Source organism: Oncorhynchus kisutch, linkage group LG6 (assembly GCF_002021735.2).
Source record: "Oncorhynchus kisutch isolate 150728-3 linkage group LG6, Okis_V2, whole genome shotgun sequence".
Lineage (NCBI taxonomy): Eukaryota > Metazoa > Chordata > Actinopteri > Salmoniformes > Salmonidae > Oncorhynchus > Oncorhynchus kisutch.
The window spans coordinates 17,550,183-17,568,395 of record NC_034179.2 but is presented as its reverse complement, the minus strand read 5'-3'; the positions used below and the strand labels follow the sequence as shown (position 1 = coordinate 17,568,395).

The following is an 18,213-nucleotide window of genomic DNA, read 5'->3' as shown; positions in this document are numbered from 1 at the left end:
GAAAATCCGACCCTAGATCTGTGGTTAAGGCCAATGTCGATCACAAGCCACAGATAATGATGGTACTGAGGACAGGCGTGGTGTTCATTTACAGCCAAAAGAAAATTACAAAAGAAAGATCACACATTCACACTTCTGAACAATCAATGGTTATGCTGGTTTGTATTTGTAGTTTTTGCTGGCAGGTAAAATTGCTCTCAGCTCCTGGTTGTATACGTATGATTAGAACGGCTTCTTTCCTACCTGCTTTATCCTTAGATCTGACATGATCAGAGAATGCCTTAGAACTGCAATGATCAGAGAATGCCTTAGAACTGCAATGATCAGAGAATGCCTTAGAACTGCAATGATCAGAGAATGCCTTAGAACTGCAATGATCAGAGAATGCCTTAGAACTGCAATGATCAGAGAATGCCTTAGAACTGCAATGATCAGAGAATGCCTTAGAACTGCAATGATCAGAGAATGCCTTAGAACTGCAATGATCAGAGAATGCCTTAGAACTGCAATGATCAGAGAATGCCTTAGAACTGCAATGATCAGATAATGCCTTAGAACTGCAATGATCAGAGAATGCCTTAGAACTGCAATGATCAGAGAATGCCTTAGAACTGCAATGATCAGAGAATTGCTTAGTTGAGAGGGAATGTTAAAAGAAGAAAATATTCCACAGCCACGTTGCACAATAGAATAGAATCATACTCAAAAGTCTGAACAAGCAGCACAGCTCCAGTAATGGCAGTAGCAGTCTCACAGTAGGGGCTCCATTCCACCTTTGCTAAACGGCTCTCCACCTCATTCTAGAATGTTGTGTTTAGGGGCTGGCTGTCTCCTGATAAAGTATCAAAGCACTGCCGTGAAACAAATCACAAAACAAGACATGTCTATCAACACCAGACTTTCACAATGGGTCATTTCCTGTCCAGAGAGGAAGTGGAATGCAGACATCCACTAGTGCAGTGGTCGTTAGACTGAAATGGATACAGAGTCTCCTTCCTCTGGAGTCTGGACAGACTCTGTGGTGATGTAAAGGAGTAGGATAAAGTTGACCCTTGACAGACAGATCAAAGCTCCTCTCTCCTTACCTCTCTGACCAGCTGTTTCTGTAGCAGGAAGGAGACGCATCACCATGAGAGACAGGATGGGAAGTGACTGATGGGTGTGACGGCAGACACAGGATTTGAACCAATTTAATGAGATGAGTTAGTGCTGGATCAGAAATGTGTGCACCCTCAGGATCCCCCAGGAATAGATGGAGAAACAGTAGATTAATTGCCAGTACTGAGAGGTGATATTACCTCAGCTATAGTTGCCAGTACTGAGAGGTGATATTCCCTCAGCTATAGTTGCCAGTACTGAGAGGTGATATTACCTCAGCTATAGTTGCCAGTACTGAGAGGTGATATTCCCTCAGCTATAGTTGCCAGTACTGAGAGGTGATATTACCTCAGCTATAGTTGCCAGTACTGAGAGATGAAATTACCTAAGCTATATTACCTCAGCTATAGTTGCCAGTACTGAGGTGATACTACCTCAGCTATAGTTGCCAGTACTGAGGTGATATTACCTCAGCTATAGTTTCCAGTAGTGAGAGGTGATATTACCTCAGCTATAGTTGCCAGTTCTGAGGTGATATTACCTCAGCTATAGTTGCCAGTACTGAGAGGTGATATTACCTCAGCTATAGTTGCCAGTACTGAGATGTGATATTACCTCAGCTATAGTTGCCAGTTCTGAGGTGATATTACCTCAGCTATAGTTGCCAGTACTGAGAGGTGATATTACCTCAGCTATAGTTGCCAGTACTGAGATGTGATATTACCTCAGCTATAGTTGCCAGTACTGAGAGGTAATATTACCTCAGCTATAGTTGCCAGTGCTGAGAGGTGATATTACCTCAGCTATAGTTGCCAGTACTGAGAGGTGATATTACCTCAGCTATAGTTGCCAGTACTGAGAGGTGATATTACCTCAGCTATAGTTGCCAGTACTGAGAGGTGATATTACCTCAGCTATAGTTGCCAGTATTGAGAGGTGATATTACCTCAGCTATAGTTGCCAGTACTGAGAGGTGATATTACCTCAGCTATAGTTGCCAGTACTGAGAGGTGATATTACCTCAGCTATAGTTGCCAGTACTGAGGTGATATTACCTCAGCTATAGTTGCCAGTACTGAGAAGTGATATTACCTCAGCTATAGTTGCCAGTACTGAGGTGATATTACCTCAGTTATAGTTGCCAGTACTGAGAGGTGATATTACCTCAGCTATAGTTGCCAGTACTGAGGGGATATTACCTCAGCTATAGTTGCCAGTACTGAGAGGTGATATTACCTCAGCTATAGTTTCCCGTACTGAGAGGTGAAATTACCTCAGCTATAGTTGTAAGTACTGAGGTGGTATTACCTCAGCTATAAACACAAACTTCTGTCTGGTCAAGGCTGTAACAGTTTGTTCTTCCAGAGGTAATGAGATAACAGAAATCTGGAGAGAGAGAAAGACAGATGCAGAGAAAGAACATTGCTGTCCCAGATGGACTGGGAACCATGTGGCATTCCCGGGAATGAGAACAGGAATGGGGTCATGGTCTGGTTCAGCCAGGATGTGTGTGTCCCAGCTGATCTCTGGTGCCAGATATGGGGTTACAGAAACTCCCCACTGCCTGGCTATTTATACAGGAGATACACTCACTGACATGGATACTGTAAATAAAATAAAATGTACTTAAAAGCCCTTTTTACATCAGCATGTCACACAGTGCTTATCCATAAACCCAGCCTAAAACCACAAACAATGAAGATGTAGAGGTACATCTATACGATTCAAAGTGTGTGTGTGTGTAACGCTCATTTATCATGAAACCCCCCAGTCTCAGTTTCTCTAACACCTTCTGAGAGGGGGGGGGGGGGACTACAAACTCAAATAGACAGGGAACACTACATCTTGGAGTAAATCTATTTAAAAGTGCATGTTAGAGTCCTGACAGGGGACAGTGCCGTCCTGACTCTGGTCCTGACTAGTCAGGTGCAGACCTTTCCCTTTCAGGGACAAGAGGTCAGTCTTATCTTGCTCTCCCAAATACATAGGAAGGCGGAGATATGTAGGCCTAATCTCAACCCCAACCCTTTTAACTGGTTCCTGTTTAGTTGAGCTCATTGTTAGCTTGGGGATTTACTGTGGTCAGTACTGATATATACAAAACACTTCACAGGTAATAAATCCAGACAGTGGTGATTGATTTGAATGGAACGACTACTGGGGCGAGGGGGTCAAAACATTGTCAACAATAAGACAAGCCATAAGACTGCTGAACAATTAATCAAATGGCCACCGGACTATTTACATTGACCCCCCCTCCTTTTGTTTTTTACACTGCTGCTACTCGCTATTTATTATCTATGCATAGTCACTTCACGTCATCTAACCAAGTAAACTAAAGCCTCCAGCCTGTATCACAGAAAAAGATCTAGGGGAAATACTACTTTTGAATTCCACAGAATCACCTGGAGTGGAATGTTTACATCTCTCTATTAGAAACATCATGGATTATCAGGAGTGATAAAGAACACAACACTTGGAATACTCCCCAAATACAGCAAACACTAACACTGTTGAGGAAACAAATGAGCAGGGAAAAACCTTGACATCCTTTCTACTACTACTCTCAGTGGAGTCATCATTTCCCAGGAGAGGTCCAGCGTTTCACTCACTTACATTCTGGGATAAAAGAAAGGAAAACAGTGTTTCTCCTTTTTCCACTGATGACGCTGTGTGTAAAATAGCACAACTAGGAACCTTCAAAAAATAACTGCAAATAAACACTACACAAGATCTCCTCTCAAAAAACGAATTTTAATTCAAACAAAAAAGTTCAATCATTAACAAGTTTAAAAAACAGTGATTTAGTTACATAAATAAATTGATATTGGTGTATCAAATCTGAATTTTAACACATGAGCAATGTTGACACGGTTGAAGAAGTACAATCGTTTACCTATCATAATAAATAAAATGGAACATGAATGATATTTGTCTTTGGACAAAGGACCTATGGACAAACCTCTAGGGGAGGAGGGGACAAGAGACACTAGACAATGTTTCTGATCCCAAAAACAAACAGAGAAGGGCTTTTTAAAGCACAGAACACAGAACCATTCAGCTAAAAATGAAAGACACTAAAAGTTGTAACCAAAGTTGGTTGGCTTTTTCATTTCAATGAACAAAGTTTGGTAGTCAGAACTCCCGTTTGGTTGTTTTAAAGCGTTAAGACAAGGCAAGAAAGAAGGCTGTTCTCATTGAATAATTCTAGAGAGATAACTAAAAAGTAAAAAAAGGAGAAACATATAAAAAGCGTAACAAAACAAAATTGAACAGTCAAGACCAACATAGCAACTTTCTGTCCTGCACAAAGTCAAGGAGTCGACAGAAGAGGCGTGTTGTGGGTTCGTTGTAGAGGCAAGTACATGTTTTAATTGGTTGTTCTGCATATAATGTAGATTATTTTTTGTGACTTGAACACTGTGGAAGGAGACATGATGCGTGAACAAACCAAATTTCACCACAGCGTATTACTATGCTAATTATTAGTAAAGAGTCAGGGATTTTTTCACGGCTTCGTAGGCACTGGGCCGGAGTTCTCCATTTGTAATGCTAAGGCATTACTGATCAGGCTCCTGGGCAGTTTCTCTCTCTTTCTCTCCTCTTATACCACGGTGCCCAATACAACTGTGTTCAACTGGAGGATTAATATATTTTGCTGGTCCATACTAAATACAACATCCATGTCCTTTTTGCAAACAGCCGGTTCCTGTCAAGCAGTCCAGTGGATGTCAGTCTGTCTCTCTGGGGTCGCCCAGCTAACAGTCCTACTGAGATGACCCCTAACCTTTGACCTTTGTCCTGGCCCCTGATGACGCAACGCGACACGTTTTAAAAGTCCTTCTGATATGTTTTGGTTATAAAAACCATGGTACTGCAGCTTCAAGTATTTTGCATTACATAGAATATGATTTAATAAATTAGTTAACGTATACATTTGTTTTCAATATTCAGACATATACTATTATATATACAGTACAATAAAATGCTCTCATTCTCTCTTTTTTATTTTCCTTTGCTTTTTTTGTTGAGAAATCCCTGAGAATGTATGTTGACAGTTGCTAAGTTTCCACAAGCGCAAGCACTATGACAGTATAATTGTGTTTTTCTGCAAGTGTGTGTTTACAGGTTGTTCCTGCAACCGCATGAGTTTCTGAGTGTGTCCGTTACTATGTGTTTCTATGCGCGTGTGTGTGTGTTTCTGCACGTGTCTAAAGCATCAGGGTAAACAACACTGCAAAGCCACAGCAGACAGTCATCCTGGAGTTGGTGATCCCTGTTACTAAAGCCACAGCAGACAGTCATCCTGGAGTTGGTGATCCCTGTTACTAAAGCCACAGCAGACAGTCATCCTGGAGTTGATGATCCCTGTTACTAAAGCCACAGCAGACAGTCAGCCTGGAGTTGATGATCCCTGTTACTAAAGCCACAGCAGACAGTCAGCCTGGAGTAGATGATCCCTGTTACTAAAGCCACAGCAGACAGTCAGCCTGGAGTTGATGATCCCTGTTACTAAAGCCACAGCCAGCCTGGAGTTGGTGATCCCTGTTACTAAAGCCACAGCAGACAGTCAGCCTGGAGTTGATGATCCCTGTTACTAAAGCCACAGCAGACAGTCAGCCTGGAGTTGATGATCCCTGTTACTAAAGCCACAGCAGACAGTCAGCCTGGAGTTGGTGATCCCTGTTACTAAAGCCACAGCAGACAGTCAGCCTGGAGTTGTTGATCCCTGTTACTAAAGCCACAGCAGACAGTCAGCCTGGAGTTGATGATCCCTGTTACTAAAGCCACAGCAGACAGTCAGCCTGGAGTTGATGACCCCTGTTACTAAAGCCACAGCCAGCCTGGAGTTGATAATCCCTGTTACTAAAGCCACAGCAGACAGTCAGCCTGGAGTTGATGATCCCTGTTACTAAAGCCACAGCAGACAGTCAGCCTGGAGTTGATGATCCCTGTTACTAAAGCCACAGCAGACAGTCAGCCTGGAGTTAGTTATCTCTCTCAGCCTGGAGTTGGTGATCCCTGTTACTAAAGCCACAGCAGACAGTCAGCCTGGAGTTGATGATCCCTGTTACTAAAGCCACAGAAAGCCTGGAGTTGATGATCCCTGTTACCAAAGCCACAGCAGACAGTCAGCCTGGAGTTGGTGATCTCTTTTACTAAAGCCACAGCAGACAGTCAGCCTGGAGTTGGTGATCCCTGTTACTAAAGCCACAGCAGACAGTCAGCCTGGAGTTGGTGATCCCTGTTACTAAAGCCACAGCAGACAGTCAGCCTGGAGTTGATGATCCCTGTTACTAAAGCCACAGCCAGCCTGGAGTTGGTGATCCCTGTTACTAAAGCCACAGCAGACAGTCAGCCTGGAGTTGGTGATCCCTGTTACTAAAGCCACAGCAGACAGTCAGCCTGGAGTTGGTGATCCCTGTTACTAAAGCCACAGCCAGCCTGGAGTTGGTGATCCCTGTTACTAAAGCCACAGCCAGCCTGATGTTGGTGATCTCTCTTACTAAAGAGAAATAAAACAAGGAATAGTGGACTGAACTGGATAGTGAACTGTTTGTGTTGTTATTTAACTGTTAAAACACACTGACTACACTGAGTGGGGGAAGGAGGGGTGAGGAAGGGCTAAGGATAAGGGGGGAATAAAGCTGGGTCCGTACGAGGTACTGGTCACGTCTGATGGAGTTGCTCTGTTTGGTTTTAAGCCTTGTCTGTCTCATTGTCTCTGAGCTGTGAGCATTTAACAGAGGGGGACAGGAGTGCTATGTGGACCTCGCCACTGGACAACATATACTCAGTGTAAAAAGATTAAATTTTTCTCTTTAGTTCTCTCTCTTACACTTTCACACTGTCTTTATACATAAAGGGACACACACACACACACACACTTCCACAACATGATCATTTTCTTTTTTGTTTGCTTGTGAACTAAATAGGGTCTATACACATTAATACCGATGTGGCCTTTTGTTGTTTTCAGGTTTTTCTTTCACTTTTTCCGTCACTTTTTAAGTTAAAAGGGAAACAAACGCAGAATCAAGTAAAAGGGGGCGTGATCGCTCTCAATCTCCATACATCCATCGACCAATCACAATAGTTTTTAAGTTTAGTCTTCGTCAACCGAACCTCTCCCGTACGAGCATCATGAGTTTCTTCTTGCCCTTGTAGATCTGTTTAAGGTTGTCTATGAACTGGGTAAACTGGATGTGTCCGTCCTGGGCCATGAGGAACGTCTCTCTGGCCTTACTGAGGAACTCTATAAACTCGCTGTAGTGGCGCGGGCTGATGTGCGTGAGGCGAGAGTGCGTGGTGTTGATGTAGGCTCCGATGGTGGCGTCCAGCAGTTGCCTGAGTGGAGCCTTGTCCAGCGACATCAGCTTCCCAGAGTTCCTGCGGCTGTGCAGCGCCACCATGCCCGGCGTGGTCAATGTGCACCGTCTCAAAATGTCTGACAGCACAGTGGCGCACTTCACACTTTTCACCACCAGGGGAATGACGGCAGACAGCTCATTCTTCCCCAGAGAGTGACTCAGAGCACAGGCCCACAGCACGTCATTGATAGCCGGGTGGGTGTCCTGGTTGTAGCTGAGGTTAAGGTGGGCCATGGCTAGCGTGGCCAGCTTGTAAGCCCTCATGGGATATCCTCTGTGCTCCATGTACCTGGCTATTGTAAAGAGCTGTGTGTAGCTCATCCCCGTGACGGCTGCGTCCAGAACGATCTGGTAGGCCGTCTCGAAGGCGATGTGGTCCTTCTCACAGAGGGTGAGGGCGGAGAGGGAACAATTCTGGGGGTCCTTCATGGCACACTGCAGGGCCAGTGTTCGGGCGGAGGAGGCCAGGTTCTCCTGCTGGTGACAGTCCAGGTGCAGCCGGACGATGGTGGTGTTGGACATGACGGTGGTGGCCACGATGCTGGTGGCCTCGGTCGGGGTGAACAGGGTGAACCAACTCTGCATGATGCTGTCCAACGCATACACACCTACAGCAGTGGAGAGCAGAGGAGAAGCTGGTTAGGTCATGGAAATATGTTCTACACACACCACAGCTTTTCATTTTTTTAATACCTTTATTTCAACAAGGAACACAGACTGAGACCAAGGTTTCTTTTACAGTTGGGCCCTGCGTATACATGTTTACACATACAGTTTAGGTACAATGATTAAGAAACTACACAAGACAAACAAAACCATCACAGATAACACACAAATACAGCAGCAGATTACATTCCCCCAACAGGTTATTCCCCCAACAGGTTATTCCCCCAACAGGTTATTCCCCCAACAGGTTATTCCCCCAACAGGTTATTCCCCCAACAGGTTATTCCCCCAACAGGTTATTCCCCCAACAGGTTATTCCCCCAACAGGTTATTCCCCCAACAGGTTATTCCCCCAACAGGTTATTCCCCTAACAGCACAAGACCTTGCATTACCCAAACAGTAACAAGCAATACACAAATAAAAATCCTACAATAAATATATAAAATGGGCGACAGGGGGACAAGAGTCTCAAGTTAAAGTTTAGTCTGCAGGCTATTCCATAGGCAAGGAGCGTAACAGGAAAAGGCAGCCATACCCAACTCTGAACATATTAAAAATCATAAAATGTTTGTTTTTTTGCAGTTAATACAAGTTTCAGCTGTATAAAAGACCCTTGTAATATCTTAAAATCTGTCTCCAATAATGACAACGCTTGGTCAGCCGTTGAAGCGATAGAGAACATGCAGTGTCATCAGCATATAAATTAATTTGACACTTTCTTATCTCATCACCAATACTGTTTATGTAGAGAGTGAAGAGTAATGGACCAAGTATAGAACCTTGTAGGACCCCTTTAACCAACTCCAATGGCTCCGACTGAATGCCGTCGACTCTAACAGCATGACTTCTATCCTTTAGATAGTCATGAAACCAACAACAGGCATCCAATCCCAGTCCTATTGACGACAGCTTACCCAAAAGTATCGCATGGTCTACAGTGTCAAAAGCTTTAGATAAATGAACAAGGAGGCACAGTACTTTCTATTATCTAGGGCATTAGTAATATCATTTACAACACGTACAGTGGCCGTAATAGTACTGTGTTTAGGTCTGAAGCCATATTGATTACTAGAAAGAGTATTGTTAACAGTTAAAAAGATTGTAGTTGCCTTTTCACTAATGACTCTAGAATTTTTGTCAAACAGGAGAGCTTAGAGATGGGCCGATAATTATCCAATTCACTACCATCGCCTCCCTTGAGGGTGGTAAAACAAAAGCTGATTTCCAAGATTTAGGAATCTTTCCTATGACAAATGTTTGATTAAAGATATGCGTCACTACACCAGCAATAATAGGTGCCGCACAGTTGAGTAAATATGGATCCAGATTGTCAGCGCCTAATGATTTCATAGAATCTATAGCAGATAGTTCAGATAAGTCCCTCGGCCTTCAGCTGATGTGGAAAACAGTAAGCCGGTTTTTAATTTTCAAAAAGTCACAGATGAGGTCTTATCTGCACTATCTGCTATAGACCGGTCAGGATCATGTTGGCCATGTTTTCTTTCAAAAAGAAAAGCCGCGAAAATAAAATGCTTATTAAAAACAGCACAAATTTCAGTTCGGTCACTGATGATCCCAGATTCCGATGTAATTTGCTTCAGCAGGGAAGTCAAGGTGTTTCCTGGTTTAAGTGAGTTAACAGTTTTCCAGAATTTAGCGGGATCACCAGCAGACTCTGTTATCAAGAAAATACCTAGATTTTGCCTTCTTTATACCTCTGCTCCATTTACTTCTCAATTATCTAAAAAGCAGCCAATCAGCTGTTTCACCAGTTTTCCACAGTTGACACCACAGCTGACATTATGCACATTGGAAATGGGAACCCATTCAACAACAGGATACTTTTGTTCTGCAGCCACACACATTGGAAAACAGCATTAGAATAGTAACTCACCAACTTCTGTGGCACAGGTGACCAGCCACCGTACCATCTCTCTCCTCCTCCAGTTCAACGTGGACAGAGTCATTCTCATCACCTTCAGGGGAGAAAGGAACAGGTACAGGTTAGGGAGGTGTGTTTGTTTGCTTGCGTATATATATATATATATAACATAAACCCACCAAAAAAGTATAAATGTCCCTTTTCAGGACCCTGTCTTTCGAAGATAATTCGTAAAAATCAAAATAGGCCTGTTGTAAGGCAGGTCCTCACCAGACGTCACCAGACAACCACTTCACAAATTTCTTGTTAACAAACTATAGTTTTGGCAAGACGGATAGGAAATATACTTTGTGCATGACAAGTAATTTTTCCAACAATTGTTTACAGACAGATTATTTCACTGCATCACAATTCCAGTGGGTCAGAAGTTTACATACACTAAGTTGACTGTGCATTTAAACAGCTTGGAAAATTCCAGAAAATTATGTCATGGCTTTAGAAGCTTCTGATAAGCTAATTGACATAATTTGAGTCAATTGGAGGTGTACTGCAGAAGGGACTGGTGCACTTTATAAAATAGATGGCATCATGAGGTAGGGAAATTATGTGGTTATATTAAGCAACATCTCAAGACATCAGCTTGGTCGCAAATGGGTCTTCGAAATGGACAATGACTCCAAGCGTACTTCCAAAGTTGTGGCAAAATGGCTTAAGGACAACAAAGTCAAGGTATTGGAGTGGCCATCACAAAGCCCTGACCTGAATCCTATAGAAAATCTGTGGGCAAAACTGAAAAAGCAAGGTGCGAGCAAGGAGGTCTACAAACCGGACTCCGTTACACTAGCTTATTACACCAACTTATTGTGGGAAGCTTGTGGAAGGCTACCCAAAACGTTTGACCCAAGTTAAACAATTTAAAGGCAATGCTACCAAATACTAATTGAGTGTATGTAAACTTCTGACCCACTGGGAATGTGATGAAAGAAATAAAAGCTGAAATAAATCATTCTCTCTACTATTATTCTGACATTTCACATTCTTAAAATAAAGTGGTGATCCTAACTGACCTAAAACAGGGAATTTGTACTAGGATTAAATGTCAGGAATTGTGAAAAACTGAGTTTAAATGTATTTGGCTACGGTGTATGCAGACTTCGACTGACTGACCAACCGTCTGTCCGTCTGTGTACACTACCGGTCAAAAGTTTTAGAACACCTACATTTGTTAATGAAAATTGACACAGTGTAATGTCTTAACGTACTCAAATTAAAGCATAGAACAAGTAAACAAAAATATTATGTAATCGTTTTGTTTAACAGAATGCAATCTACACTTTTGACTCAAAGTAGCCACCTTTTGCAGACATACAGCCGAACACATTCTTTCTACGGAAATTCCTTCCCAACACTGTTTCTGAAGTTCCCACAAATGTGTTGCACTTGTAGGTTGCTTTACTGTCGATCCTTCTGCACAGTTCATACCAAACCAGCTGGATGGGGTCTAAGTCTGGAGACTGTGCTGGCCATTCCATGATTTGAAGACTACAGTCTTGTTCTTTTCTTCTAAGGTAGTTGTGACATAGCCTGGAGGTATGTTCTGGGTCATTATCTTGCTGTGGGATGAATCCCTGACCAACTAGACGTACACCAGAGGGTATTGCATGGCACTGCAAAATGCTGTGGTAGCCGTATTGGTTCAGGGTGCCACTCACTCTGTGCAAGTCGCCGACTCTGGATCCAGCAAAAGAGCCCCAAGACCATCACGCTTCCTCCTCCATGTTTGACAGTTGGTGTCACACACTGAGGAACCATCCTTTTGCCTACTCAATGGCATACAAAAACCCTGCGTGATGAACCGAAGATTTCACATTTTGATTCATCAGTCCATAAGACCTTCTTCCAGTCTTCAGTAGTCCACTGGCAGTACTTCATGGCCCAGTCAAGACTCTTTCATATTTAGCAATGGCTTTCTTACTGCCACTCGACCTGTCAAACATTCAGCTCGAAGTCCTCTCTTCACACTTGAAACTGAGACTTGATTACCTCGACCAGTGTTAAGCTGTGCTTGAAGATGTTGTCCTGCGAATCGCCTATCACCCAAGCTGTTGACTCTAAGAAACGTGTCTTCTGATTCTGTTGTGGCTTTGGATCTGCCAGACCTCTTCTTGTCAGAGTTTCAAGTGCCTTTTGATGGTGTAGTAAACTGTACTCACTGACACCTTGGCTTTCTTTGCAATTTCTCGAAAGGAAAGACCTACACTTTTAAGGATTATAATGGTCTGTCAGTCTTCCTTTGTTAATTGCCTTTTTCTCTCCATTATGATGGCAATATACTACTTCCGGTAGTACAATACTTTCAAAATAATGAGGGTGTAGTAACAGTCTGTTCCAACACCGCTTTAATACAGACAGAGGGCTTGTAAGTAATCAACAAAAGTTGGGACACATGTAGGAATTGTTAGCATCAACTTTCAAGGCTTAATTTACTTCCATCGCTGCAGAACAGCTGTAAGTTGTTAACCCATTACTTGTTCCCTGAAAAAGGCCTTTTAAAATAACTGTGAAATGTACATTATCAGTTTTTGGTAACCTAAACTTTTTTTAAACCTCTGGCAGTTTACCGCTTACCTTTGTACCATTTCAGGTTATTCACTGGACTTGAACTGCTTAAATGTCTATAAAAACTGGGAAAATGGGGCTAAACTGTTTGACCGGTAGTGTATATGTTACCTGAAGGCCCAGCTCCAGTGAGACTTTAAGCAGTGTGAGGTCTGGCAGGCTGTCCATCAGAGTAGCGATCTTGAAGGCATCCTGAGCCAGTTTGAAGATGTGAGACGAGGAGTGGATGTTCTTCTGGATGGACTCTAAAACCGTTTCTAACTTACGCCCATCGCCTGAGAGACAAAAAACCAATATAAAACCACCTATTTGCAGAAAAGATAGTAAACATTATCTGAGCATGTGTGTATTTTTGTGTTTGTACAGTGTGTGTGTTTGTACATACAGTACGTTTGTTTGTGTACATACCTTTGGCTGCGGTAAGCATGGTGGAGGCCAGTTCACATTGTTGTGACTCTATGTGAGATAGAGTGAACCAGCGAGGGTAGCGGTTAGGGACCATAGATACTATATGGTGAGGTCTGGATAGATCACCTGATGGAGCCGTGGTTTCCAGGACCGGTAACCTAAAGACACACATTTAATACACTGATGTTTAATATAACTGTTTTGCCTCTAATAAGGAAACATGGGCCTTTAAGGGGTCTTCTAAGGCTTATGGGAAATCCTGGTCTCTCTGCAAGATTCAGTGCATCTGTTAAAGCAGAGGTCAGAAATAGAAAGTCTTCATACCACTTGCTATATCTGATGCTGATTCTAGACTGTATTGTTGAAAATAAAGATTTAAATATAATACAATTCAGGAGTTTAACATGGGCAACATTAAATAAAGTTGTAAATGTAGAAAGACACCCAAAGGAAACCCCACGTCATAAAATAGTGTACAAAACATTATGGACACCTGCCCTTTCCATGACAGACTGACCAGGTGAATCCAGGTGAAAGGTGGATTACTGATGCCACCTGTTAAATCCACAGTGAAGAGGCAAGGGAGGAGACAGGTTAAACAAGGATTTGTATGCTTTGAGACATGGATTGTGTATGTGCCATTCAAATGGTAAATAGGCTAGACAAAAAGATTTATGGGCTAGACAAAAAGATTTATGGGCAAGACTTAAAGATTTATGGGCAAGACAAAAAGATTTATGGGCAAGACAAAAATATTTAAGTGCCTTTGAACAAGGTATGGTAGAACGTGCCAGGCACACCAGTTTGTGTCAAGAACTGCAACGCTGCTGGGTTTTACACACTCAACAGTTTCCCATGTGCATCAAGAATGGTCCACAACCTAAAGGACAACCAGCCAGCTTGACACAACTGTAGGAAGCACTTGAGTAAACATGGGCCAGAATCCCTGTGGAACGCTTCGACACCTTGTAGAGTCCATGGGCCAAAGAATTGAGGCTGTTCTGAGGGCAAAATGAGGGGGTGCAACTCAATACTAGGAAAGTGTATTTAATGTTTTCTACACTCAGTGTATATCTCTCCATCAATATATATACACATATACACACACACACACACACACATACACTCAGCAAAAAAATAATCGTCCTCTCACTGTCAACTGCGTTTATTTTCAGCAAACTTAACGTGTGTAAATATTTGTATGAACATAAGATTCAATAACTGAGACATACACTGAACAAGTTCCACAGACATGTGACTAACAGAAATGGAATAACGTGCCACTGAACAAACAGGGGGTCTAAATCAAAAGTAACAGTCAGTATCTGGTGTGGACACCAGCTGTACTGCAGTGCATCTCTTCCTCATGGACTGCACCAGATTTGCCAGTTTTTGCTGAGAGATGCTACCCCACTCTTCCACCAAGGCACCTGCAAGTTCCCGGACATTTCTGTGGGGAATGTCCCTAGCCCTCACCCTCCGATCCAACAGGTCCCAGAAATGCTCAATGGGATTGAAATCTGGGCACTTCGCTGGCCATGGCAGAACACTGACATTCCTGTCTTGCAGGAAATCACGCACAGAATGAGCAGTATGGCAGGTGGCATTGTCAATGTGAAGGGTCATGTCAGGATGAGCCTGCAAGAAGGATAACACATGAGGTAGGAGGATGTCTTCCCTGGAACGCACAGCATTGAGATTGCTTGCAATGACAACAAGCTCAGTCCGATGATGCTGTGACAAAGCCCCAGACCAGGACGGACCCTCCACCTCCATCCACCCTGGTGATTCAAAACCGCGAGTCGTCAGTGAAGAGCACTTTTTGCCAGTCCTGTCTGGTCCAGTGACGGTGGGTTTGTGCCCATAGGCGATGTTGTTGCCGGTGATGTCTGGTGAGGACCTGCCTTACAACAGGCCTACAAGCCCTCGGTCCAGCCTCTGAGCACTGATGGAGGGATTGTGCGTCCCTGGTGTAACTCGGGCAGTTGTTGCCATTCCTGTACCTGTCCCGCAGGTGTGATGTTCGGATGTACCGACGATGTGCAGGTATTGTTACATGTGGTCTGCCACTGTGAGGACAATCAGCTGTCTGTCCTGTCTCCCTTTAGTGCTGCCTTAGGCGTCTCACAGTATGGACATTGCAATTTATTGCCCTGGCCACATCTGCAGTCCTCATGCCTCCTTGCAGCACGCATAAGGCACGTTCGCGCAGATAAGCAGACACTGTGACCTTAATTGCCTACCGTCTGTAAGCTGTTAGTATCCTAACAACCGTTGCATGTTCATTAATTGTTTATGGTTCTTTGAACAAGCATGGGACACAAGTGTTTAAACCCTTTACAATGAAGATCTGTTAAGATATTTGGATTTTTACGAATTATCTTTGAAAGACAAGAGTCCTGAAAAAGGGACGTTTCTTTTTTTGCTGAGTTGATATATAAATAAAACTATTATTCAACCATTTTCAGTGGTGTTTAATTATTTAATAAGGATAGCTTCCTGTCTCGTCACAGACACACACACAGAATTTGAGACTCAAATGAGGCTGAGCTCCTTTTTCAACTGAAGTGTTATATTTGTGATACAGGTTTGTGTGTGCGTTTTGTACTCACCTCATGGCTCTCAGTGCAATTTTGTACGCCAGTTCAGCGTCGTGAGGTAGTAGGGAGGTGAAGAGATACTTGGCGAAAGTATGCATGGGAACACTCTCTCTGTAGAGCAACTCTCCTAGACCACTGTATGGACCAGCTACAGGAGACCGAATACAGGGTTAGGGAGTAGAGGTAGAGAAGTAGAGAGAGAGGTAGAGAGAGAGGGTGTGTGTGTGTGTGTGTGTGTCTCCCCCTCACCCTCTAGCAGGAAGACTGCTTGCTTGCGAAAGATCTTGACCAGGGCATCGTTCAGTTCCACTTCCTGGAGCTTGGCCAATAGCTGCTCTTCGTTGCGACACACCTTCTCCTGAGCGTATAGGCCGTCAGGCATCACCCTCTGCTGCCCTAAGCCAATCAGAGCCGTCTCTACAGCCAGTGCTACGAACGATTGGCCATCGTCCAGGAAGTGTTGTGCTGGGAAGAGGTGGGGCTCCAACCTTTTGGCTGAACTCACAGAGCCTGTAGAAAGAAAGAAAAAAAACAAAAGAACAAAAGAAACCACATAAAAAAACAGCACATCTTTGAAATGTCATCTAATAGAGTGAAACCGCAAGGTTGTGGATCAATCTGTCAGAATCAATACAGCAAGGTTGTGGATCAATCTGTCAGAATCAATACAGCAAGGTTGTGGATCAATCTGTCAGATTCAATACAGCAAGGTTGTGGATCAATCTGTCAGAATCAATACAGCAAGGTTGTGGATCAATCTGTCAGAATCAATACAGCAAGGTTGTGGATCAATCTGTCAGAATCAATACAGCAAGGTTGTGGATCAATCTGTCAAAATCAATACAGCAAGGTTGTGGATCAATCTGTCAGAATCAATACAGCAAGGTTGTGGATCAATCTGTCAGAATCAATACAGCAAGGTTGTGGATCAATCTGTCAGAATCAATACAGCAAGGTTGTGGATAGATCTGTCAGAATCAATACAGCAAGGTTGTGGATAGATCTGTCAGAATCAATACAGCAAGGTTGTGGATCAATCTGTCAGATTCAATACAGCAAGGTTGTGGATCAATCTGTCAGAATCAATACAGCAAGGTTGTGGATCAATCTGTCAGAATCAATACAGCAAGGTTGTGGATCAATCTGTCAGATTCAATACAGTGAGGTTATTATAGTAAATTAAAACTGAAACTCAACCGAAATATAAATAATGAACAAATCTGTAATTTTTTTAAATAAAAAAAACCACTACTATTATCTTTGACTCGAAAACAAAATTAAAACCCTCTTGAATTATTTTCAGTTTTAGTTTGAGGCAAAAATCGAATGGGGTTGTCAAGCTTTTTTTCTAATAGGGTTTTCAAGCTTCTGAATCTGGCGGGGGAGGGGGCATTGAGATTGACTTTATAATTTACAGATAGACTCATCGAGATAACGAGCAGCCCGGCAGAGATTGGGCACATTGGAGTGGCAAGGCTAAAGAACCCAACTGTAGACAAAAGGTGAAGGAGTGGAGTCGGGGGAGGTGACTGCAACAGTCGGACACTAATGTGGTTTTCTAACAGCAAGGCTCAGATCAACATGGCGGTGTTGCCACTGTTTATAGAAAGGTTTTCTTCATAATGTCCCACCCCCATATCACAAACTGAAAACATAATATGATTATGTATGTACACCTTGCAGAATCGGTTAGAGAGAGCGTCAAATCATATTTATTTGTATATATCCACTGTACACATAAATGAAGGAAAATTAGTCCCTGTTTCAGTCATGTGTTTGGTCACGTTCGTGTGGGTCAAACAAAAACACCCTAAAGATTAGTTGACAATAGAGCCTCTGAAGGCGATGGCTGCAGGATGAAGTCTGAGGAGCAACTGCAAAAACTTGCAATCGACTGAAGTCAAAACTTCACCTTAGACCACATCATTTTTGTAAAGTTCATGCAGTCGACATGTCTGGCAATTTTTTCCTCCACTTTAAAAAGGCACCGACTTGACAAAAGTGATCTGCTCCAACGCGACTTTTGAGATGAGCACGATGCAAGACCGAGTATCTGCGCATATGCACCGGTTCGCTTCACGCTGCTACAACCTGGTAGCTATTGGACCAAAACAGTGAAGAAGTTTAGCTTCACGCTACTACAACCTGGTAGCTATTGGACCAAAAACAGTGAAGAAGTTTAGCTTCACGCTACTACAACCTGGTAGCTATTGGACCAACACAGTGAAGAAGTTTAGCTTCACGCTACTACAACCTGGTAGCTATTGGACCAAAAACAGTGAAGAAGTTTAGCTTCACGCTACTACAACCTGGTAGCTATTGGACCAAAACAGTGTAGAATTTAGCTTCACGCTTCAACAACCTGGTAGCTATTGGACCAAAAACAGTGAAGAAGTTTAGCTTCACGCTACTACAACCTGGTAGCTATTGGACCAAAACAGTGAAGAATTTAGCTTCACGCTTCAACGCTCCTGGTTGTTGACCCACTACTACTGTTTACTTCATGTATCTACGTCATCTCACTGAGTCTACCTTTAAACCTAACCTATGACCTGACCCATCACCTTA

General features: G+C 43.0%; 1 protein-coding gene across 1 annotated transcript in view; it reads right to left on the bottom strand.

The window, feature by feature from the left end:
• Window positions 1-3,833: 3,833 nt before the first annotated feature.
• The window catches only part of LOC109892432 (zinc finger SWIM domain-containing protein 6), a 75,728-nt gene continuing 61,348 nt past the window's right edge, over window positions 3,834-18,213 (bottom strand). The window contains exons 9-14 of the mRNA XM_020484955.2: window positions 15,895-16,155; window positions 15,658-15,793; window positions 13,046-13,203; window positions 12,749-12,912; window positions 10,031-10,112; window positions 3,834-8,077 (exon numbers count right to left, since the gene is read on the bottom strand). Coding sequence (XP_020340544.1) covers window positions 7,215-8,077; window positions 10,031-10,112; window positions 12,749-12,912; window positions 13,046-13,203; window positions 15,658-15,793; window positions 15,895-16,155 — 1,664 coding nt within the window. The 3' untranslated portion in view covers window positions 3,834-7,214. The remainder of the gene's footprint in view (window positions 8,078-10,030; window positions 10,113-12,748; window positions 12,913-13,045; window positions 13,204-15,657; window positions 15,794-15,894; window positions 16,156-18,213) is intronic.